This window comes from Venustampulla echinocandica (genome assembly GCF_003357145.1).
Source record: "Venustampulla echinocandica strain BP 5553 chromosome Unknown scaffold_1, whole genome shotgun sequence".
In the NCBI taxonomy this organism is placed as follows: Eukaryota; Fungi; Ascomycota; class Leotiomycetes; order Helotiales; family Pleuroascaceae; genus Venustampulla; species Venustampulla echinocandica.
Genome location: NW_022474206.1, coordinates 906,882 through 930,469, shown reverse-complemented (window position 1 = coordinate 930,469; position 23,588 = coordinate 906,882). Strand labels below are relative to the sequence as shown.

The window sequence follows — 23,588 nt, the reverse complement described above, 5'->3', positions numbered from 1 at the left end:
TGCCGCCCGTTCGCACATGATTCCGTCTTTGTTGACGGTATCGACAATTTCAGACCTCACCGTGGATATCTCCCGCCTTCTTAAGGATCCGGACTCTGATGAGTCTTCACCGGCCCCACAACAACAGCTTCAGCAGCCTCAACACCCTCAAAACCCTCAACCGCCTCAACAACATCACCCCCAACCACACCAGCAGCAGCATCAACAGCTCCGACCTCAGCAGCATCATCTACAGCATCAGTTCCACCAGTATCAGCATCACCACCAATTTCAGCAACACCAACAGCAGCCACATCAGCAACCGCGACATAGCCATCACACGCGATCATCTTCGGTCCCTTCTTCAGGGCTACAGCTAGAAGTTTCTTCCCCTGGGTTTACCATCCTGGGTGCTGGGGTGCCTGGCAAACGCACCATGCCTCCCCATTCCTCCGAGTCGCCTGCTAAGAAGCAGAGCAAGTGGTCGGCAGAGGAGGATGCTCTGATTATTGACCTACGTGGTGGCGGGATGAAGTGGGAGGACATCTCCAAACGTCTTCCAGGTCGAAGCGCAATTAGTTGCCGGTTGCATTATCAAAATTACTTGGAGAGACGAAGTGAATGGGACGAGGAGCGCAAGAACAAGCTTGCAAGACTTTACGAGAGGTAGTACACCTGCCGTGGTTCTCACTTAGTCTACTGAGCAACAACCTTGTGGAAACTTTTCTTCTCAAAAGCTAACAGCCTTGCCCTAGGTTCAAACCAGAGATGTGGTCCAAAGTCGCCGAAGAAATGGCAGTTCCCTGGCGCGCTGCCGAAGCCATGCACTGGCAACTCGGCGAGGCAGATATGGCTCGTCGCGCTGGCGTTGTGCCCTTCTCCCTCTCGAATGTTGCACTTGAGGCGCCTCCATCAGGGCACCGATCTTCGCCAAACCGCGGGCATTCCCATAGCCAATCTCACTCCAGTTCCGTAGGGTCATCCTCCTCCGCCTCTAGGTTTGGCGGCCCAGCTACTGTGCAGAGCTCTTCCACCGGTGGGCGGGGAACTGCTGTAGCCTCTTCATCAAGGACGATTTCAGCAGGGAGGGAGAGTACTCCTAGATCTGTTCCACCACCGAGCCCCGGTGAGGGGTTGGCTTTGGCTGCGCTTGGGGGCGGCGGGATGATGATGGGAATGGGTAGGGGAGGCGCTCCACTACTCCCCAGTGTTGCGGAGATGACAACAGGTGTTAGTCCGTATAGCCCGCCAGCCTACGCGACGTCGATGCCTACGAGCGGAGGTGGTTATTCTAGTCCCGGGCCATTGCTACCGCCGGTAGGGTCAATGGCTCCCAGGCCAGAAGGAAAGAGGCAGCGTAGTCCAGAAATGGGAGCACGAGACTCGAGCCGTCGCAGGCAGTGAATGCTCTTCTGTTCGGGGTAGTTAGAGAGTTCTGGGTCATTGAGAAGTTGTGTGATGATTTGACGTTAATACAAATAGAACGCGTGAGTTGGCTTATGGTGTCCGGATTTGGAGCATTCGAATGGATATTGGATGGCATGGCACGGGATGGAATAGCATTGCATTGTGTTGCACAGGGATGGACGCGGGATATTAACGACTGGCATATAATGATGTGATAGCATTGGGGAATTGGTGTTGGCTTTTGGACTTTTTGGCTTCTTCGTTGTATTAGGAAACTTTGTAATGTAAAACTAGTGTGTTAGATCGGTTAATATTAGATCCTGTGTTCGTTCCTGTATTCTGATTTATTACTGCTAACGTGAATATGGGAGTAGCTGATGACCAGGTAAAAGCCCTTAGAGGCGGACTACTGTCCTTCGTAGAACAACTCCCATATCGGCTTCTTTCACCAAATAGGGTATCTTGGATTAGCTGGATTATAGAAGGCCTTTTCCGCACCATAAATAAGCTAATTAGACATAGTTCCCAGGAGGGAGTTTCGCTGTTTTTGGCCAATTAACACACCTGGACTATTAACAGTAGCTGAGAATAATATTTTATTTGATGTATTGCATCCTTGCTCCCACTTCCGACTCCTAAATGGCTTTATGGATCGATTTCTTAGCATATAATCTAGATTTTATCATAAAACAACCCCAGTTGGTGCGGCCGGTTCGGTCTTTTCTTCCCTGGTAATTATATTTTCTCTCCAGCTTCAAACTGATGTGAAAGGGTCGGTGTAATGGCCTGGAACTTGTTGCTTCAGATTTGTTCGGCTTAGCTATGCCTGTATGTACCGTTCGGCAGCTGCATCTTCCATGCCACTATCTGAGGCGGAGGATGAGATTTTATATCGTCTGTTAAATATTCGGATCGATCCAGGATTTGAAGGCGCATTAGTGATGGCGTCCTGCCCGATTGCGGCGCCACCCGCTTGAGGAACAAAATTTGGTTTCCCTCGCACGCCACCGTTTCGTCAAACCAAATTGGAATGGCAACCATTTCGAATCGCCAACCTCCTTTTAGCCATCCATAGATGTTGTCCGACAAATCGCCCACCAGTTATCCTTCTCATAACCAGATTCAACTACCTCCCCCCCAACACTAACAACATCTTCCTCCAATTCGCCCGCTCGATAAAGGTGATAATACCGCTGGTAGGTCTTCTCCGTTTCTCCATTCTCATTCATATTCTTCTTGCCCATTTTCATAACCCACGGCACCATAACATCCTGCTCATGCCCCTCATCCCAACCCCTCCTGCTCCCCTTTTGCTCCAGCGCCCAAACATAGATCAACGCCCGACCACCAATTTTCAGATTCTCCAAGACGCACGAAACAGCCTCCTTCCTCCTTTCCCTCGTACTCAAATGATGAATCACCGCAATACTAATAGCAAAATCAAACCTCCCCTTCTGATGCGGTAGGGCTAGGGTATCAGCCACAATAGCGGCATGTGGCTGGTGTGCGGCCGCGATCTTCACCAGGTTGCTAGACCGGTCACTGCCCACGATGAAGATGTCGCGGTTGACGGTGAGGTATTTGCCATTCCCGCATCCGACATCAAGGCCCACGGAGCCTGGCGGGAGGGAAGATAGAAAGGAGGAGACGATAGGCCAGGGTTTGTACCGAGTCGAGGAGAAGTGCGAGGCAATTTGCTCGTAGACTGTGTGAACGTGCTGCTCCTCGTATTGCTCTGGAGCAACTTGCTCGGAATTGCTATTACTTTCCATTATATCATTTATTTATTTTAGGCCAGTGATTGTAATCGGACCATGGGGAAGGCGTCGTTAAAAGAAACTCATATTATTGTTTGTGTTTGTGAGACATGAACGACCCGAGACATTGGAAACTTTGTTCACCAGTTATTGGGGATTGGTTTTGCATCCCCCGGACCTACGTAGTACACCGGATCCGGAATATCTATAAACCGGAGACCCTGAATAGATTTTTGCGGCCCAGCGTCATCAACCTCGGCCTAAACCCGATTGGGCACGGAACCTGGGCGGTGAAGCGCGGACTTTCACTGACCGCCCAAAAAAAAGTTAAAAGTCGACCGCCTTCTTCAACGTCAATTCACTGTCAACTGTAGACATTTGCTACTGTTTTGCTATTGGTCTACTATTGACAATGTCACCTCGGCCGCGATCGTAGATCCGTATTGTCGAAAGTCCTGATTCACAGCCACAATACCAGAATACGCCCTTGCCCTATTTACGAGTTTTGTGGCTGGTCAAACAAACTCGCTCCGATGCCAATCCACAACCCAATTCGTGACGAAGTATTGCCTAAGCTCCGCAGGGAGCACATATTCATCCTGATATACATACCAGTGTCTCTCAAGAATCTTATTGCCAGTTGAAAGGGAGGGGCTTCAGACCATCAATCCGATCCACTGTGTCGCTTGCGGGCTTCCATTCATCAGTTCGCCAGTTCGCCCCGCGGCATAAGCGAATAGCCACTTTTGCTATTGTCCTGTTGAAGTTCATTCACCTCAATTGGCAATCTTCAGTTGCTGGGCCATTAGTGCCACCTTCGAATCACGACGGACCCACTTATCTGATGGCACAATACAGAAAAGTCATTGTGTTGTTCAAGCTCGCCCATTGAGAGTGACATCTCAATACCCACAAAGGAATCAACAATAGCACTTTATCTTCAAACGAGAGAGCAATACCAGCACGCAAGATGGGGTTCGTCGCTGTGGAGAGGCATAAAGCCTCGCACTCCTCCCGACACTCTCTTTTTTTCTCCTCGCCAGTCAGACTACCCTCACGAAAGAAGCAAGCTCACTCGAACCCATCACGACCTCGCTCTTTCCCTTCCTCCTCCCAAAGAAACCAGAGAAGACCCCTTCCGCTCCGACCAAGACATCAATCAAAGATGTCTTCCCTCTCTTCTCCTTCCTCCCCCTCCTCCCCCAAGCGCGCCTTCGCCAGCGACGGGGACCAAGGCCGTCCGTCCAAGCAACAAAAGCTGGACAAAAGGGGTAAGCCATTCCTTGACAATCAATCATAACTTGACACTGGGATATAGACTGACAGCACTCTCTTCTAGACGTTCCTGCCCATTTCAAAGGGCTTAAGAAAGACGGTACTTCCATCCAAATTTCACTTTCACTTTTACTTTCACTCAAAACGTATACTGACTATATCTCACAGAAGCAGACGGCCTGGAGAAGATCGAGACCTTTCGGGGTCTCAAAAGATCTTTCGTAGCAAGCTACCCAGGCCAAGACGCGGAGTCGTACAGCCGGCGGGCTAAAAACGTAAAGCTCGACGAAGCAAACGAGGACGAGATATCGCGGGCCGCGAAGACCAGCAACCAGTCCAACGTAGCTATGGCGGCGAAGGAGACCGTGAGTTATCCCCAACTGTTGAGCACACCTCTGGAGATTCAGAAACTAACTTTTATGTTTTATCTAGGTCTCGAGGTTGAGAGTAGACCTAGCGAGGATGCCCGCCAGTGCCCAGCGTGGCATGGCAAACTTCACGGGTGTCCTCTGCTACAGGATATCTCTCCTCCAGGCACTTCTTCACTTGCCTTTGCTCGTTGGATGGTTGTGGGACTGGCATCTGCCAGAGAATTGTAAGACGTCCTGTTTTTTCGCTGCGGCCATCAATTCTTCATTTACACATACCTTCATTTCAAGGTCAAGTACTAACATTCAATAGGCGTTGCGGACCAACCAGAGGAATGTTTCTCTTGTGTGCTACGTCTGCTGGCTCTTTCATACTGGAGGGCGCCTGGTCACTCCGGTGACCAGCTCCCAAAGGTATTTAAGGCCATGCATAAGACGCTCAAGAGCCTTGGTTGGGCCGAAGAGGGGCAAGCTGACCCCGATGAACAACTGCTTTTCTTCTTCAAGGCCCAGCGACAGGAGCTTCCATCCTCGTTAGTCTCCCTTTTGCCTTTCATTCATTCAATTCAAAATACTTATCAATGGATAGGGTGTACTCCTTGGTGGAAGCTATCTTCCAGTCTTTCTGGACCCAGAAGATCGCTTGTTCTTGCGGCCATCAGTCTGTGACCCCCGGCACCGAGTCAAAACTCACGGTCTGCTTGGCGCCCCGAATTCCCAAAGGCAGCCTCGCAGACTACGTGAAACGGTGCTTCAGTGAGGTTGTGCCCTACCGTTGTGACGGGTGCAACATCACTGCCGACAGACTGAAGGTTCGCGAGTTCAACCATACCGGAGATGTCCTCTGCATCCAACTTTCACAGCTGGACAACTTCGGGAGAAAGATCAACTGGGTCGTGCCAATTCCTTCGCTACTCGACCTGACCTCCCTGCGTCATGCTACCAACGATGATGCCAGCCTGCTTTACGAGTTGACGGCCATTGTTCAGCATACAGGGCAGAATGGTAACGGACACTATGTTTGTTCTGCTGCTGGGCCCGATGGACAGTGGCAGCTTTTCAATGACAAACTAGTGTCCAAGAGTGGTGTTGCGAATGTGGTACGGGGATTCGTACCTGTCCTTCTCTTCTTCCGGCGCAAGAAGTAGTTGAGGTTGATTTGGGTGCTCACCTTCATTGGCGAGAGGGCCTTCACTCTTCTACGTTCTCGTTGCTTCGTCGTCTTATGCTTCCGGCGAAAGAAGTGGTTGAGGTGATTTGGGTGCTCACCTTCATCGGTGAGAGGGCCTTCACTCTCTGCTTCTGGCTGCTGGTTGCCTTCCGGCGAAAGAGGTGGTTGAGGTGATTTGGGTGCTCACCTTCATTGGTGGGAGGGCCTTCACTCTCTACTTCTGGCTGCTGGTTGCCTTATTGTTCCGGCGAAAGAAATGGCTGAGGTGATTTGGGTGCTCACCTCATTGGTGAGAGGGCCTTCACTCGTTGCTTTCTGGCTGCTGGTTACTTGTCTTTACGGATTTTCTTGTTGTTATGCGCAAATGTATCGTTCTGTCGGAGTTCTGGACTTCGGTTTTGGTTTTGGATCTGGTCTGGTCTGGGATGATACCATTGTGGGAGCTGGTCTCTCACTTGCATACTGTTACTATTAATCCACCTGCTTTCTTGTCGTGGAATACCAATTCTTCATGAGTGATGTCGTAAAAGTGCACCATCACCCATCCACCATTGGGATGCCTAGAAAATCCTATCATGGCCACCCTTTCGATTTTGGCTTCCAGCTGGAAGACTCTTGGGGGATGTAAACTTGAGAGACTTGCTAAATCGGCGGAGCTGTATGCAATAACAGCAGAAACATATGCAAATGAAATTTGGCTGGTAACGAAAGCACAAGCCTATTGCGGATCCCAGATTGGCTACTTTCCTTTGCCCAAATATTATATTAAAACACCGAAGCTCATATACCGTTTGTAGATGTGACTCGCCGTTCGCTACCGGTAATACAAGATGCTTATTAAAACGCGAGACCTAGCATGTACTTTATAGAAGACTATGCCAAGGGCTTCATTGGCACATTGTCTCCGAACCCTCGAACATGACACACCTTGCTCGCATGCCTCGCTGTAAGATAGGAAATTATACAAAGCCTCCCTGATTCCAGCCAGATGCCAATTGAAGACTCCCATCCTCCCATATCCGGATACTCCAATTTCCCGAAGCCCAGCAAATATCACGGCGACTCACTAATTAGGTCACAAAACTCCTCCACCCAGTTCTTCCATTCAGTCTCCCATTCCCCTCCAGGAGCAACTAAACCGCGCATGGCCTTCAATCCCTCAAGATCACTAACCATATGCTCCATATTCGTCGTACCATCCAAAACGCTAATACCGCGCAAGCCCATACTAACCAACGCATATAGCGCAAGGATCCTTCCTTCTTTCTCATCCTTAACAACACCCCTCTCGGTTACCTTCACCGCCAGATCTCCAACGGGCTTGCTCTGCAGTAAGCTAGGATTGCCGGTAAGTGTCCAGAAAGACTGATATAGGATACCGTGAGAGCGGCAGAAGGAGCGTAGAGAGACGTCGTGGCCTGTTGAGGAGTAGAATCGGTTCTGCACCACGCAAGGGAGAGCAGGGAGGTTAGATGAGACTACGAGGGGATGAAGCGTGGGGAGGTCGATGTTAGATATACCTAGAGAGCGGATGCGGGATGGTATGTGGGTTGCGAGTTGCGTGAGGGCTTGGCGGGTCAGGTCAACAGTGGCGAGGGGGGAGTGCAGGATGAATGTGTCGATGTATGGTTTTTCCGCATTTCCCTCTGGTGAGGAATCTGAAGGAGAAGAAAATGTAAAGTGTGAGAGTGACGAAGCAAGTGATTTCTCTATTTGTTCCGGGAGGGGCGAGGCCAAGCGGTAGGGCATATTATCTAGAGATTGGCCTTGCGGGGTTATAAATTTGGTTTGGATCTGAAAAGTGGTATCAATAAAGTCCACAATATATTCAGCAACTTGGGAAGGAAAAGGGAATCAATAATATTATAATTATAACTAACGGTGGTGCTTACATGGAGGTCCTTTCTCGTCACGATGCCCTCTTCAATCGCCCTCCGGATCCCTTCCCCCACTAGTCCTTCTTGATAATGACGAGGCTGAGCTGCAGTATCGAAGGCTCGGAAACCCGCCTTGATGGCTTCATATACCAGGTCCGCCGTTTGCTCTTTCTTCCATGCTGTCCCGTAGATGAGTTTCGGGATTTTGACTTCCGGGTGGCTGTTTGGGGTGAAAGGCAGCAGCAGGTCGGTTTGAGGCGAAGCGGAAGCCATTCTAAGTTGAGCACTGCGATGGCAATATTTGTTTGAGGACTTAATGTAGTGAGATAGAAGCAGATGCTTGCGTAGCAGTATCATGAAAATGGGCCGGGATGGTGGACAAAGGATAGGAGAGTGAGAGGATGGGTGAAGGGGATTCGATATACGGGCAGTCCGAGGAGTCGTATCATTTGATTTGCATAACAGTGCGTTGGCTGTTCCCTGACCTTCTAATCGGCACCAGGCTTTGCACTGAGATAATTTTTAAAAGTGCTCGCACCGAGGGGAATTTGTATATGATGGGTTTAGGTTCAGGAAATTTAAAGTTCACGCCGTTGTGACGTCGTAGGGGATTGCAATGATTAGTTGGTACGGCTAATACTCGGCAGTCCGTCATCTTCTCCCCTTTCTTTCCCTCGGCCAACCAACCCATCAATAGATAGAAAATCAAAAAACCCGTCTTCATGCAAATTTGGCTGTAGAATATGTTATTAACTTCCAACTTTCAAATTTAAAACGATTACCTCGGTAGACTTACTAGATAAATGTAAAGGAAAAGATAACTATTCCGAAAGTCACGTGGTTAATCTCACTCTCCTCCTCTATTATACAATGATCAAAAGTGACACGCGCGGTGAATTGGCAGTTGATGAATAGGTAGGCAATTCGCATAGACCCTCTCATCAACTGGCAACGAAACCCCGCAGTGCCCTCAATAAGCTAAGTAAGAAAAAGCCTTAAAATATTACGAGGTACAAAGCAGGAAAATAAGGCAAAAGATATGACTATAGAGCAAAAGAATTATTATATTCTCCGGAAGCAAAAGAGTTTAGCCCGGTGTCGAATGCCTACATCTCTTGCCGGTTTGTCATTTTTTCCTTATCGATCCTCTCCAGAAGCCAATTTGACCTGAACCACTTAGCCAAGTGGCCGCCTGTTGACTTCCTTAAAATAAAAAAAGCTTATTTTGAGCTATATAGAGCTGAACGGAGGGAAGGGGGCAAGCATGTGGCCAGCGCAGTGTATGCCATATAAGTTAGAGTTACTTGCCACACCCACAGCACTGTATGATAAACCCGTGGTTTCTAGAAAGTTTCACGTTCGTAAAATTGCTTTCCAATTCCTCGATATCCATATCGACTATCTATTGCCACTTTATCTACATTCCTCACTAACGATTCCAAAATTTACGCTCAATATAAACCCATGCTAGCTGCTGACCTCCTTGTCTCGGCGTTTTGGTTTTCATTTGCGCCTTCCCTTGCACTTCCTTCCACATTTCTACCACTGCCGGCATTCCCATCGCGCCTCTCGCTCGTACTTCCCTTCATTTCCCGGAGACTTCCCAAACTTTTTGAGTCCTCAGGTGCTACCTTTCCAGTAGCCCTTGTACTAAAGGTCTGGGCAACGGGTTCCTCGGGAACAGGTTCGCATTCAAGTTCCTGGAGCGGTGAATCGTCATTATCCAGCATTTGGATGCCTCCTTCATCTTCGGATGAGTAGTAATCATCATGTTCCGGTTGTGTTACGGGTATGGTGTTCGTTCCAAAGTGGGCATTGGAGGATTTTGGTAGTATTTCAGGGGGAGAGTGAGGTGTGCTGAGGGAGGTGTTGGCAAGGGATTCTGTGTGTACCGGGACGTTCGTCCATTGATGTCCAGGGGAAGTAATGGTGTTGGCCTCCTCCGGGAATGGTGGTGGAGGGATTTTGGTCGACGCAGATACCTCATTGTCAACCATCCTAAACCCGCCTAGCTCAGCGGTCTTCGTATCTCCATCATCATCATCATCAAAGGCAATCAAATCTTCGTCGTCCACAAGTTTAATCTCTGTCGCATCATCTTCAATATCCGCATCTTCGACGAGAACATGTTCAATTCCCACCCTCTTCAGAATCTTGCCTACTAGTTCCGGGTACCGCAAATGTCCACTAACTTCCTTGCTCAAATTCAAATTATCAACACCCTCGACGGTACTAATCTCCTGCAGACCAGCAACACCAAACTGCACACTCGTAGCTCTATATAGGAAAGCAAGAATGTAGTCATTTTCCGAGTACACATTGAATACTTTGCCGGAGATAACACTGCGCATTGCACGCCAGTTGTCAGCGTCGGAGGGAACCGGTGCACCAATGAAGACCACCGACTCGACAAGGCCAAATGCTCTCCTTTCCGCGAGGGATCTTAAGCAAGAGTAGAGTACCCTTGCGCCGAGGGAGTATCCAATGAGAGTCACCGGGCGCTCGCCCTGTGCTTTGTTGATCAGCGCATCTGCCAATACTTCGCCAGCTTTTTCCGAACGTCGTTTGGCCAGGGAGAATGGGTTGTCTATACTAGTAGCCATTTTCAGGAGATAGACAGGCCAGAGGGCCGACCATAGAGTTGCTAAGACGGTGCGCTTAAGGATTTCGAGTTTGACGTACGACCATGCATATGAGGAGACCATATTTTCGAGAGAGGTCCCAAGATCGAGGAGCGCGTCCATTTCATAGCGTAGAGCAAAGACTTCGCTGTCTTTGCCTAAGATACGCCATGGTTTTATTACGTCGTCTTTGGTGTTAAGCCAACCGTTGACTCCAATAGTTACACGCAGACGCCGTGCCTCTTCTTCGGACTCCGGTTTCGTAGTGTGCTCGCCCCATTCGGCTGCCACAGGTAGGAATTTGAAATCCGAAACCTCCTTCGCATATGAGTCAATCATTTCTCCGGTCATCTTGCCGCCAAACGCTCCGAACAAAGTGCCAACCAAAGCTCCATTCATTGCAAATATTCCGAGGAAAGATGCCACGCCTCCGAGGCCAACGCCACCCATGATCCCTCCAATCGCTCCTGCTACAACTGGTGCTGCAAGTCCACCGGTGATACCAATCACAGCCGCGCCTGCTACGGACGCAAGTCCAACCTTCCAACGGCGGGAAGTAGCACTCTCGGCTTGCCGTTTCTGAGTTTCTGCATCCGCAGAGAGGCTCTTTGAAGCTACCATAAGTGTCCGTGCAATTTCCGTCTCCTCATTTGTAAGAGCACCAAGAGGGAGATCAAGACTAGAAGTAAGGTAACAGAGAAGCGTCCTCGAATGGGCAGAATAATGACCAAGACTTAAAAGCAACAGCACCATGCAACTGACCAGGCATATCCGGTCCTCCTTAGAAATTGTGGTGAGACGGGTGGGAACTGGTGGGTACAGAGATTGAAGAAGAGAAACATCTTTGGCTTCTTGTACCTCTCTCGTCTCGGCAGCCACAGCAGCACCCTCTGCCCCCGGGGTCTTGAATACAGAGGCTGTGCGCGTATAGGCAGGCGGTGGTGGATTTCTCGCAGCCAGCCACTCCGCTCTTCTCTGCTCTGAGCGCGGATCGTCGGGGCTGTCCGCAATCTTCTTGTATTCAACTCGTATTTCAGTCGCCCACTTACTAAAATACTTCAAGGCATCTCTCTTTAGAGCTTCCAACTTTGGGGTCGAAGGAGACTGCTCGAGACGTGCTTCTAGGCGCCTCTGTCGTGCTTCATCTGCGTCTGAGTACGAGGGAGAGTCGCTGCGATCACGTGAGGCTTCACGAGGGACAAAAAGGGGTGCCGCATCTTGTGAGGATGAAGGCTCGAATGAATACTCAACCTGCTTGCGCATATGAGTGACGATTCCGCCGATTAATGTCGTGAGAGCGCGGCGTCGTGCTTGATTCAACACAAGCTTAAGATCTTTCGGGTCCGAGGCCGTCGGCGCCATGGCGGTTTAATTTGCACGAAGCACTTTCTAACAGGTGGTTTCAAAGTGGAAAGATAATTCCGCTTAAGAAGCCATCCAAAGATGCTCAGAGTCGGGTTGGGAATACTTATATCTCGGATCTGAATTGAAGATAATGATGCCGCCTAATAATGAGAGAAGGAGGTTGAGATTGAGATTTTGCGCCGGTTACGGACCCTGCGCATCGGCGCCAGCGCGTTTAACCTTCTTGCTGTGCCTCACTGATGCCGTGGGCAGACATCCATTTTCGAAGGATAGCAAATTTTCTGGATCGCTCTCTGTCTACAGTGTAAGTCTCCAAGTGCAGCGATATATGAATAGAAAGGTACAGATATACTACGTAACGACCCTTAAAAGGAGCGAGGTGTGCAAAGCAATGCCAACGCCAACACCAACGCAAGGTTTCTCGCTTCAAGGCAGCGGCCCGGTCCCCTGGCCAACAGCCCCTTTCCCGGGAAGCTGAAGATTAAATCGTCCATCTGGACAATTGTGGCTGCTTCAACTATACGAAACGCATTAGCAGGCTAAGAAATTGTGATGGAAATTGGAAGCTGAATGGCCAGGTGGGGCTGTTTGAATTTGAATCCCAAAGCAATCCTCGCCGGGATATCACGGATAGCTGAAGGAGTGCGCGCAGGCATCGTCATGGGGATGTGATTATATGGAAAATAGCGGAAACGTCAAGAGACGGTTTAGACCGGGAAACGACGTCTCTCATTGAAAGTTTTAAGCTATTCAGCAGTGATGGTAAGAGAAACAAAACCCAAATTGGCGGAAGTCTCAACCTTAATTAGAGTGAGCATGATCAAAGCATCCAGACAAATGTGGTCAGGATTTAGCTGCGGTGGTACATCAGAATGGAACCAGGATGGCTGCTGTGTTATCGGCAATAAGAGTCTGTCTCAATCATGGGGTATATGTTTGCTCACTGAAACTGCTTTAAACCCATCTAGGTAGATAAAGATGGCCTTGACGAGATACTATATACTGACTGGAGAAAAAGAGTGACGATAGGTGGACTGACGTCATCGCAATCTTTGACAACAATAAATGTCTCAAGCTTAGGTACTTCGTACATATAACGGCATGGATGTTGGCGGATGTTGATGAAGAGGAACGAGCCACCATCTGTGCCAAAAGTCCCAAGTCCCAAGTCTCAAGTCTTATTGGCGCTAGCCAAGTTATGGGCAAAGGATTGAGAGACGGCCAACCCACCCGCAGCGTAGATTGGACGGCTACCATATCGGCTGCTTTGGGAGCCTTCTGTGCCAATATAACTCGACATACATAATGTTGGCAGCCAAGACACAAACCCTGCCGTAGAAGCAGTTTATTGTGCATGGAGGCGCCGAGTCTTGCGGCAATTCTCAATCTCCAACAAGCATCGGTCATCTGGTGTCTTCTTTTTGGATTTCGCTGGAGAGGGCCCAAGTTCGCCAGCAACTCGAACCCCCACGCAACCCGGAGCGCCAGGTTCTATGTAAACGTAGTATCAAGGTGTCAAACGACCAGTTTTATACCCCATCTTTTGAACTTCGTAAAACGCTAAGCAAGGTCAGGGAATTAGCTAACCAAGCTGCAAGATGCCCCCCTTGCACATGCGCTTGCCGCGAGATGGATACCCTATGGGTGACTTGAAACTAACGACAGCCGGCGTCAACAATGGCTACAAAACCACATATAGGTACGAGGATACGGAGTACGGAGGGTGTCCAAATGCTTAAACAAGATCCAACAAACGAGCCAACATATGCAACATTGCACTCCACGACGTCGTCGGGATTTAAATTTTAATATACGCAGTAGCATTGAGGCTGAGATGGTTGACGTCGCCATGGAAATAGCGAATCCCCGAAGTACCTCCCCTTTCCGCAAGTTTTTTTCCCCCGGCTGCACTGGCTCCATGGTCAAGTCGTCGAAGGAAGTTACCGGCTCCTGGGGAGTTTGTCACCGCCGGGGGGAAAGCCCATCATTGGCGTTGCGCTTGGCCGCAAGCCAATACTCGTTGGCCGCGAAATATACAGCCCAGCCTAGAATCTAGCCTGCAACATTTCCACATGGACCAGCTGTTCATTCCACCTAGATGGTCGCGAAAACGCCACGTTTGGGGACGTGATCGTGAGCATCTCCCCGTGCTCCTGGCGATAGGGCAGTGATGGGGACCACTCTCCGGCGCGTGTCCGCAACGGCAGCGCCGGTGGCAGGCCTGAAGCCAAACCACAGCTCCTACTGGATGCGATACTTGGTTTATCTCGCGGGGCTTTCAAACTTCTCCAATGTCGCCGATATCGACACAATGATGTGCCCGGTCGACGCGCAAAGAGCCACCCGTCGACACAGACGGGCGAGAGGAAGGGAGGCGGCCCTTGAATGGTTCAAGGCTCTCGTAGGATTAATCTTCCCCCAAGCCACGCCGCGCTCATGTAGCATCCTAGTCGTGGATCCACGGCCATGCTAGATCCTCTCAAGCTCTTGGACCTTGACAGCATCGGGCGAACAAAAAAGGTCGAGGTTGGACAGCAGCAATCTTGTCGGCCATATGCTCCCCGGTTATCAACCTGGGTCTCGATATGAGCTCGCTCGGAATCCTAGCCGGCCGTCGCCTCGTGGAGATAGCAAAGCTAAATGAGCATATTGCTACTCCCCGCCAATGTAGAAAACGGGATGGCAAGCGTGGGCGTGGAGCTTGGAGTTTGCAGCAGGCTTTTCATGGGTTGCGTTAAGGAATAATATACAGGCTCGTCAGTTGACTTCTTTTATGGCTTCCACGACCCCTACGATATTGCCGGCCGCATTCCACAGCTGCAGACTACCCCTCAATCACTCCATTTTCTACCATCACTGGGATAGCTAGATAATGATCGACCCTCCATTACCAGAAAAAGCGCATTCGAATATGGTCCCTCAATGCTCTGATCCGTCCGTCATTCCGTCAGACAAAGCATCAAGGCGGACGAAGGATCTTTGGCGGCTACATGGAGATCCTCATTCCCAGCGCTATTCGAACCCAAAGCTTGTTAGCCTTGCGGCTCTGGTACGGCATGATAGTGTTGTTTATCAAGGACAAAATGCCTTTTTGTACCCCTTGTCAGCGGATTCTGATACCCGTTACGAATCTATGACATGGGATGAGTTCGACAGAGTCACCGAAGTCCTCGCGCTCTCCTACGCCGGCTATCTTGAAGACGAGCTTGCGGAGGGAAATTTGTCAAGAAAGCAACCTACTGTAGCTCTCCTTGGCGGTGGGAAGACAATTGAATATTTCTGTACCCTATTGGCCCTCCAAAAACTAGGTGTGAGGGTCCTTCTGCTTGCTGAGTCCAATACCGTGAGTGCGTTGCACCATTTACTGGAGACATGCCATGTTCTGGCCGTCATTACCGATCTAGAGAATAGAGGAGTCGACAAGAACGGTGTGCGGAGCTTAGCTATGATCGAAGTCCTCCCTCGTTCCCTGGAGGTAAATTATATGGCTGTCGATGCCATAAAGTTTCAAGATGTTGAGGATGTCTGGGAGAGACATGCGTTTATCATCCACTCGTCGGGCTCTACTGGCAGGCCCAAGCCAATCATACATACCAATAGAAGTATGATGCTTATTGCAAGAATGTACCGATTATTTCAGGAGTTTGACATTGAAAATTGGTTCCTACTATTTCCATTGTGAGCTTACCCCCTACTTGTGATAACCAATCGTTGACTTTAGTCAGATATCATATTGCTGGAGTTTCTATAGCGCTCTCCGGCCTCCCAAATGGCCAAGTTCTTTCATTCCCACCACAAACATGGCCACCGGCATCGTCAGCTATCTTTGCTGCTTGGAATACTCTTTCTTCAATAGGTTACCCGGTGGACTGTGTTCACTGTGCGCCTACGCTTATTGAAAACATGTATGAATATATATGCGAGAATGGAGGAGATTTTACACCTTTGGTTTCGCTGAAACTTCTCCAACCTGGTGGGGCCGCCCTCTCAGATAGCATCATCAAAGCTCTCACCGCCAACGGTGTCAATGTCAAAACCACATACGGTAGCACTGAGATTGGCCCACCCTTTCGCTCAATACCTCATACGCGAGACAATACGGAATGTTACTCATTTCGCAATTTGTACCCAGATAACCCCTTTATCACAATGGAAGAGGTCACAGGGGGAACATACGAATGTGTAGTTTTTAAAGGATTTGAACTAGCAGCAGAGCTATGGCAAAATACAGACGAGCCTTATCGGACCAACGACCTCTTCATACAGGACCCTCCAGAAAGTGGCTTTTTTATCCTTAAAGGGAGAAAGGATGACATGCTTGTGCATTCAAATGGCGAGAAAACTATTGCTGGACCATTGCAACTCGATATTCAGACGTCATGCAAGGTTATCAGCAAAGCGTTAGCATTCGGTCACTCGAAACCGTATGCGGGTTTACTAGTTGAGGTTTGCGAGGCATATGACCCCAAGAACGACGTTACAAGGAGCAAAATCTGGGGAGCGGTGGAGCAAGTCAATACGCGATATCCAAAGCACTCCCAAATCATGGAAGATATGATTTGCATTCTGCCGAAAGGAAAGCTTCTTCCGGTCACACCAAAAGGAAACATCAAACGAAAAGAGGCGGAGCGATTATACTGGAATGAAATTGAGAGACTTTACTCTGATGGCAATCCCGTTTCTACACCATCTAGTTCATCCTCCGAGGCTGCGCGGATATATATTTACGGCCTGCTATCAAACCTTTCGAACACGCCTGTCTCAGATATACAAGATTGGACATCTCTCTTCGACCTTGGAATGGACTCTCGTCTTGCATTACGCCTCCGTAAATCTCTTTCATCTCACTTTCATCGTACCATATCACTCAGCGCCCTCTTTGAAAATCCTTCAGTCAGCAAACTGGTATCCATCTTCTCGCGCCTGGAATATCCATTCAACGGCTTGCACCAGGTTGAGAAACCACCGCCAAGTGAAACGCTCAACCGTCTAATATCTAAGTTGGAAGCAGAGTTCAAGTCATGGCCAAAACTACCCAACCGTTCATTCCCACTTACCGAAAAAGAGACAATTCTCGTGACAGGCGCCTCCGGTTTCCTTGGGACGGAACTACTTTGCTCCCTTTCTGCGCTCCCACGAGTAGAAAAAGTCTATGCTATGGTCCGTGGTGTCGACCATTTAGCCAAACTCAGCGAGGCACTTGAGAGCAGAGGTATGGATCCTTCAATTCTGAATATTGAGAATGGAGGAAAGATCGAAGCCATAAATTTCGGCATGCAAGACCCATTTCTTGGTCTCGACCTCGGTAAATACGTGGAATTGGCCAAACAAGTTACGGTGGTGGTGCACAATGCATGGAGGGTTGATTTCAATTTGGGGGTAGAGGAATTGGAACGAGATTGTTTAAGAAGTCCGGTTTTTTATTTCCAGCCTTTCTTACCTCCCTTCACCTTTTCCCACAACTTCACATTCCTTTATATCTCTTCCAAGAACCAAAAACTGGTTTAAAAACAAACAAGTGCTGACGAGCTATAACATAGGTACCATGTCCCTCCTCCGCTTCTGCCATGCCGGGAGACCTAAACGCCTCGCTTTTACAAGCAGCATAAGTGCCTGCATGGGGACTGGCTATACTTCCCTAACGGTTCCCGAAGAGCCTGTTGGCCCTGACCCAAGCGTTGCTCTTCCGACCGGTTATGCCCAGAGTAAATACATTGGTATGACATTTCCCCTTTCCAAAGGCTCGTAATATTGGGGGTTATCCAGGACTAAGTCGCGGGATATAGCGGAACGAATAACACAAACTGCTGCCCGCACACTCCACATACCTATTCACATCTTCCGCGTTGGCCAACTTACTGGCTCTACCGTAACAGGGCATTGGAATGTAAACGACATGTGGGCGGTTCGTACCATTCCTTAGTTACTGTTAAATCCCTCGATGAGAAAATGTCACCCCAATGACGTGTTTTTGCATCTCTCGAAGATAGGCGCCATCAACTCATCAAACATCAACTAACATGACCAAAACACCAGGTCCTCTTCGCTACCTCCCTCCATCCCCTCCTCTCAGCAATACCCTCCTTCCCCTCCAAACACATAGACTGGGTCCCAATCAACATCGCCGCTACAGTCATAGCCGACATTCTCATGTCCAACCCCTCGCCCTCGGCACCCTACACAGTACACAACATAACCAACCCGCATCCAACCCCTTACCCATCCCTCATAACACACTTCCTAACCCTCACCGGTAATCCCAATCTCCAGTCCATCCCTATGAAAGAATGGACATCCCGCCTCAGCGCACTTGCAGATTCCAACCCCGAGATCCCCGGAGTCAGACTCCTGCCTTTTTTCGAGATGATGGCTGATTTAAATGATGATTCCGTCCCGAGCAAAGTGTTCGAGACGGCGAAGACCAGGAGGATGAGTGTTGCATTAAGGGAATGTGGTCCGTTTTGTCGGGAGTGGTTGGAAGCGTATGTTAGGGTTTGGAAGGAGCAAGGGTTTCTGGAATGAGCAAGACAAACAGTGGAATCGGTGACCAAAAAGGGTTGGAGGATTTTGTTCTTGTTTCCAGGTCTCTATATCTTTTGGATATTTTTGAAAGATGAATTGTCGGTGCTGGATTAGGCTGCGTTGATCTAGTTAAGTCCATTTGTTTATTAGTTTAGTAGCGGCAGTCAACATCACGTATAAGTCTTTGAGAAAAGGGGCTCAGTAAACCATATCATAGGACATGGCATCTCTCATTTTCATTTACATCCTAATCCCATTTTACGTCGTATTCCATCCTCAATTTTCTCCAATAGCCCAGATCCTCGACCTTGTAGGCATTAGGATTCCTCCACTAATATATTACAATTCAATCAATCCAACCATTACACCTAAGTAAGCCCATTTTGCCTGAGGGCCCTTATTTCCCCCAAAATACAACCCAATGTTTATTTCCCTCCGATTGGAGAACCCAACCCAGTCATCTTGCTCAACAATGATGGAAAGAGTACAGAGGGAGCCCTTGGCCTGCATGTCGCTCAAAAAAAAAATTACCGGCCAATTACTCCACTATCCCGATGGCGACTCGGTAGCCCTGAGGGGAAATATAAACGCCGTCTTATGCAAATCGCTATCATATCCTGAGCCTGTCAAAGCAAAATCCCTTCTAGGATCCCTTCCGAAAACGCTGGCATAGTATATTGTAGATGTGTGGGGTAGCAGTCATCAACTTCATAAGGACGCCAGCCTCGATTATTATTATATGCGTAAGATAATTTTGTGAAGATTTCTATTCCGGAACGGTGGCATTCTGCATCCGCGTCCGTATTCGAAACTTGTCTCGTAACCGGGACGTTAGCCTGGCTCTCCCACTTTGATGTTCTTCGGCGTTTTCGATGACTGGCTCCCCTTCAGATCTCGATTCCTCTCTTAGACGTCGTAATGCTGCGATTCGTTCATCTGGTGGGGCATGCCGGAGCCTGTTGAGATCCAGGAATCGTGACATGCGGTGACGTTGATGAGTCGACGTAGCATCTTCGGCAGCTGATAGGCCAGACGTCCCCGTGGGAGACTCAGCACCAAGAGGTGGAGGGAGATCATCGGTGGCGGCAGTGGTGGTGGTGGTGGCAGCGCCGTTAGATCCTTCGGCTGCATCAGGGCGGAGATCATGGCGGCTGTCAAATGGATTAGCTTTGCAAGTTGATGGGGGGTTGGGAGGCTTACCATAATGGACAGGTACCAGACACGTTCAATAGCCAAGGATCGATACAAGCGGGATGATATTTGTGTTGACAAGGTAGCACTCGCACATCTTCTCCGGTTGTGAAATCCTCTGTGCAGATTGAGCAGCCAAGTTCTCCTTCTTTTGGGACAGCTGCTTCTTCCACTGCGCTACTCTTTGCGGCATCGTCTTTCGCTTTCCCCTCATCTGATGTAGCAGAGGCCAACTTCGCCACTACAGGAGATTTGGGTCGTTGCTCGGTGGAGATTTCCGCTTGTTGTGGGCCAGTCTCGGCCGGCGGGTGATGAACACTTGAGGCTCCCTCTTCTAGTTCCACGTCCCTGCTTCCTGGCTTCGCCGGCGCCGGGTCGCCAAACTTCACAATTGGTAGAGTCTCTAGCATAGCTCTAGCGAGGCCTTTCGCCCGACTCTGCCTTGGTCTTCCTGAGTATCCATTTCGGGGCCCATATCGTTCGGGGTGCCGGTGTGCGCGCACTGCACCGGTCGCAATAATGACCAAGAAGAGCAAGGTGATAATGCCGGTAATACTGTAAAGTATGCTCATAGCAACAGCAGTTGTCGGGGCAGCTCCACCATCAGAACTGCTTGACGAAGAGCTTGTCGAGCCGCTCAATGTTGCGTTCGTGCCAACCTTTGCAGCAAGGTCATCGGACGAATCGGGATAAAGCCCCATGGTAGTTATCATGGTCTGCACATCGGCCATTGATATCATAGTAAATATCGATGTGTACGAGGTACTCCCGGTGAAGTTGCACACGTTGGCTATCTCGCTATAAAGGATAATGGCCTTCGGCGATATCCCGCTGGCGGTTTGGACGACTTGGGAGGCGCTTATATTCGAATCATTGGGGTCGCAACTGATGAAGGCAACATCTGATGGCGTCAAGTCCTTAGCCGTCATATAATCTGGGTTTTTCCCAACGCCTGAGAATATAACTTGCTATAAGAGGATTGTATTAGCAGTGTTCATCAGTACCCGGCTGTGCTCGCAAAGCAGGAGAAACGGGTCGGACTTCTTATTCACGAACCTTCACTGCACCGGCAGTCTGTCCTTTGCCCACCTCTGAGGTGAGCGGAGCCAGGTCGAAGATGTGATCGGGGGATGCCGGCCCGCTCAACTTCACCTTGGTCATTGACTCTGGTGGTTCTGAAGTTGCATTTGTAGGGAACACCGATATTGGCACTAGATCGGCGGTAACCATCGTGCCCGTGGTGGCCAAAAATATCGCAATGGATAAGAAGCTCGCCATACTTCTTGCAACGGTCGACGTCGCCATGATGGACTCGGAGAGCGGGGGGAGGAACGAAGAGAGAAAGGATGAACTATTGGGTGCCGAGGGCCGTCGGCCGGCTGCTCACATGTCCAGCGACGATGACAGTGATCGAGCAGTGGGGAGGACGCGTGTGTGATAGAGAGATAGAGAGTCGGAGATTTAGAAAGAGAGCGATGGGGCGCAAGGCGGTTAGTGAAGAGGCAATGGGCTATTGGGGTCGCAGGTCGCAGGTCGCAGGTTCGCATGAAACTCGAGGATCTCAGAGGGTGTTTTGGGGGGAGGAACCTGGGCGTGCTTCCGCCAGGAACCTGGAGGCGAGCAATAGGGAACGAGGTAGCAGTCGAAGTCGAAGTGCAAGTAGAGGTACAATCGGGTAGAGAGAGGTGTACAGTACGTAGGTAGGTAGTACTTTGTTATCGAATGCGCGTCGAGAGGCAGCGTCCGGGCTTTGTAGATGGGATGGGGTTGCGTTGCGTTGTGAAGTAAGCGGGACGATAGATAGGTGTAGATAGAGCGATAATGTACAGTAATAAATGTAAAGTAAATGCGGACAGCGACTACCAAACCAACCCAGCTAATGACCCATCCTTGAGGCTTGAGCCAACCTTAATTCCCATCCCATCCCATCTCCGCACAGCTTTCCTCTCCACATTCCCGTCCAATATTACGCTTGCTCGGTACACACAGGCGATGTACTGGGCACTGCTATGTACAGGTACAGGTACAGGTTACCCTTACACCGCACGCTGTCTGGTTCTGGTTCTGGTTCTGGCTCTGGTTCTGTCGCATCCAAGGGCATGACGATGCGACCTTGGCGACGGTCAATGCGATGCTGGGAGGACGAGTTTACCGGTCAATAATACTGGTTCAGCGCTATCTCTCAGAGGAAGTTGAGGGGAAGAAACGACCAGAGGACGAGAGAACGGGAACTCATACGAAGTAGATTGGGACTGGAATGTGGAATTGGGTTACTTTGCACTGGGACAGCCACAGACATCACTCCTAGAGCACAGCATCCAGTTCGTTACAGCATACTACTACGTACAGAGCATGGCACACAGACATAGAACACACGCGACATTAATAAATTCGAGCCGCCAGGGAGACGCTGAAGATGTGGTGGACGACGGCGAGGGCAGCGGCACAGGCCCTTTGCGATTCTGCGATCAGTGCCAGAACTTCCCCATAAGAAGCGCCAGCGCAGGGCATGCCAGCAATATTCCCAATGCAATAATGCATGGGGCTGGAACGACCTACGGAGGAGAGCACGCGTCCACGACCCAGGGCGACCACAGCCCAGGCGCAGATCATGGGGAAGACGTTTGCTCGTCCTCATCCTCCGCCTCCGCCCTGTGGACAATACAAATACTTCATCTGCCGCCGGTGTGCAGTGTGAGAGACGGGGGACAGTGCATCATGATCGACCAAGCTTCTGTAGGGCTTACTGTTCCATCTTCCTCCCCATCCGGCCCGGCATTCACCTTCGAATCCCACGATCGGTACGAAGCACGAGGCACGAGGAGCGAAGAAAGGGGCTGCGGATGCAGACGAAGCCGTGGAATCACCAGCAACGGCGAATGGATTGGCGGCAGTCGAGGGCCCCGGGACTCTGGGAGCTGTGAGCGGTGCGCTGCTCGTCCGCCTTTACATGTACGAGTCTCCCATTCGCCGCCTTCAGCAGTGTTACCACTCAGTGCACTCACTACTCAGTCTCACTACTGCTACAGTGCTAAGTGCTAAGTGCTAAGTGCTAAGTGCTAAGTGCTAAGTGCTAAGCGCTAAGTGCTAAGAGCTGCCCCCCTAACCGAGTTGCATCGCATAGCAGCCACATTTTGCTCTGTGCCAGGAAGTGGTTTGCGGAGGAGCGTCGAGTCGTCGAGTCCCAGCAGACAGCGGCCGCCACCACAAAGCATGGAAGCATGGCAGCAGCGGCACAAACACACCCCCCTTCGCAACAAGAATACGGACGAAGTACGAAGTACGCGGCTCTTGGTAATGGCCATAAACGTGCCTCTTCCTCAGCCCCGATTTGCCGTGATTCTTCAGCATCTATGACGGCGTGATTGTGCACCGCCTCTCTGGAGAACCCACAAGTCTGACTTGATGACGAGGACATAGGGAACCAGTTCTTTGTTCTCGACTCCGCATCCAGGACTCTGGAGTCTGGTATCCCGGTGTTCCAATAATAATGCTTTACCTCCGAAGGATGCTTGGAGCAGCTGGGATGGCGCATGGTTCAAGCATGGCCGGCCAGCACCCCGACTTCCGTTCGCTTTGCCCTCTGGCAGCTTGAATATTAATGCAGCGCGGCGTACGTACAGTAATATGCCAACTTAGGTGCCTACGGAGTATGTACGAAGTACGAAGTACCGGTACTTCGCCCAGAGGTACATGCTCCAGGATTCGACTCTCTGGCAGAACAATATTCCCGTATTTGTTCATTCGGGGTGTTGCCCTTCTACATCACGTGTCGTTCCAAACTGGGGTCTTCAATCGAGTCGGTGTCAGTCTCAGTCGCTCTCGAGACCCCATCGCTGTCAGTGATACTTGTAGTCAGCCAGTCCTCACAAAGCAAAACCCGATTCCTACTCAGCGCTGACTGTATCTCGTACACACACGTTGAACTGGTTTGTAACTCCTTGGCAACCGCCCAGGAGCAACGCCTTGTACTCCGACCGTACGAAGTCGTCCCCGTTTCTCGGCGCTGTATGGAGTAGGTTGACTTTAAAGCACCAAAAAACTTGCAGTATCCG

The 23,588-nt window shown here is 50.0% G+C and overlaps 8 protein-coding genes across 8 annotated transcripts; 4 read left to right on the top strand and 4 right to left on the bottom strand.

The window, feature by feature from the left end:
• Positions 1 to 16: 16 nt before the first annotated feature.
• On the top strand, positions 17 to 1,383 carry BP5553_02842 (uncharacterized protein; the record flags this gene model as incomplete). Its single annotated transcript, XM_032011465.1, has 2 exons — positions 17 to 645; positions 735 to 1,383. 2 exons carry the CDS (start codon positions 17 to 19, stop codon positions 1,381 to 1,383), a joined length of 1,278 nt encoding a protein of 425 aa, XP_031871158.1.
• A 1,064-nt stretch (positions 1,384 to 2,447) lies between these two features.
• BP5553_02841 (putative tRNA (Uracil-5-)-methyltransferase TRM9) lies at positions 2,448 to 3,158 on the bottom strand (the record flags this gene model as incomplete). The annotated part of the gene is made up of 1 exon (XM_032011464.1): positions 2,448 to 3,158. One exon carries the CDS (start codon positions 3,156 to 3,158, stop codon positions 2,448 to 2,450), a length of 711 nt encoding a protein of 236 aa, XP_031871157.1.
• A 1,150-nt stretch (positions 3,159 to 4,308) lies between these two features.
• On the top strand, positions 4,309 to 5,934 carry BP5553_02840 (uncharacterized protein; the record flags this gene model as incomplete). The annotated part of the gene is made up of 6 exons (XM_032011463.1): positions 4,309 to 4,414; positions 4,483 to 4,518; positions 4,587 to 4,783; positions 4,851 to 5,013; positions 5,100 to 5,319; positions 5,376 to 5,934. The coding sequence occupies 6 exons, from the start codon at positions 4,309 to 4,311 to the stop codon at positions 5,932 to 5,934; spliced, it is 1,281 nt and encodes a 426-aa protein (XP_031871156.1).
• A 1,076-nt stretch (positions 5,935 to 7,010) lies between these two features.
• BP5553_02839 (uncharacterized protein) lies at positions 7,011 to 8,107 on the bottom strand (the record flags this gene model as incomplete). The annotated part of the gene is made up of 2 exons (XM_032011462.1): positions 7,011 to 7,751; positions 7,850 to 8,107. The coding sequence occupies 2 exons, from the start codon at positions 8,105 to 8,107 to the stop codon at positions 7,011 to 7,013; spliced, it is 999 nt and encodes a 332-aa protein (XP_031871155.1).
• Positions 8,108 to 9,285: 1,178 nt separating this feature from the next.
• BP5553_02838 (DUF726-domain-containing protein) lies at positions 9,286 to 11,817 on the bottom strand (the record flags this gene model as incomplete). The annotated part of the gene is made up of 1 exon (XM_032011461.1): positions 9,286 to 11,817. One exon carries the CDS (start codon positions 11,815 to 11,817, stop codon positions 9,286 to 9,288), a length of 2,532 nt encoding a protein of 843 aa, XP_031871154.1.
• A 2,875-nt stretch (positions 11,818 to 14,692) lies between these two features.
• BP5553_02837 (Acetyl-CoA synthetase-like protein) lies at positions 14,693 to 18,342 on the top strand (the record flags this gene model as incomplete). Its single annotated transcript, XM_032011460.1, has 5 exons — positions 14,693 to 15,498; positions 15,546 to 17,125; positions 17,361 to 17,537; positions 17,607 to 17,725; positions 17,857 to 18,342. 5 exons carry the CDS (start codon positions 14,693 to 14,695, stop codon positions 18,340 to 18,342), a joined length of 3,168 nt encoding a protein of 1,055 aa, XP_031871153.1.
• Positions 18,343 to 19,108: 766 nt separating this feature from the next.
• BP5553_02836 (uncharacterized protein) lies at positions 19,109 to 20,838 on the bottom strand (the record flags this gene model as incomplete). Its single annotated transcript, XM_032011459.1, has 3 exons — positions 19,109 to 19,493; positions 19,543 to 20,501; positions 20,590 to 20,838. 3 exons carry the CDS (start codon positions 20,836 to 20,838, stop codon positions 19,109 to 19,111), a joined length of 1,593 nt encoding a protein of 530 aa, XP_031871152.1.
• Positions 20,839 to 22,068: 1,230 nt separating this feature from the next.
• On the top strand, positions 22,069 to 22,898 carry BP5553_02835 (uncharacterized protein; the record flags this gene model as incomplete). The annotated part of the gene is made up of 3 exons (XM_032011458.1): positions 22,069 to 22,218; positions 22,274 to 22,485; positions 22,628 to 22,898. The coding sequence occupies 3 exons, from the start codon at positions 22,069 to 22,071 to the stop codon at positions 22,896 to 22,898; spliced, it is 633 nt and encodes a 210-aa protein (XP_031871151.1).
• Positions 22,899 to 23,588: the final 690 nt, after the last annotated feature.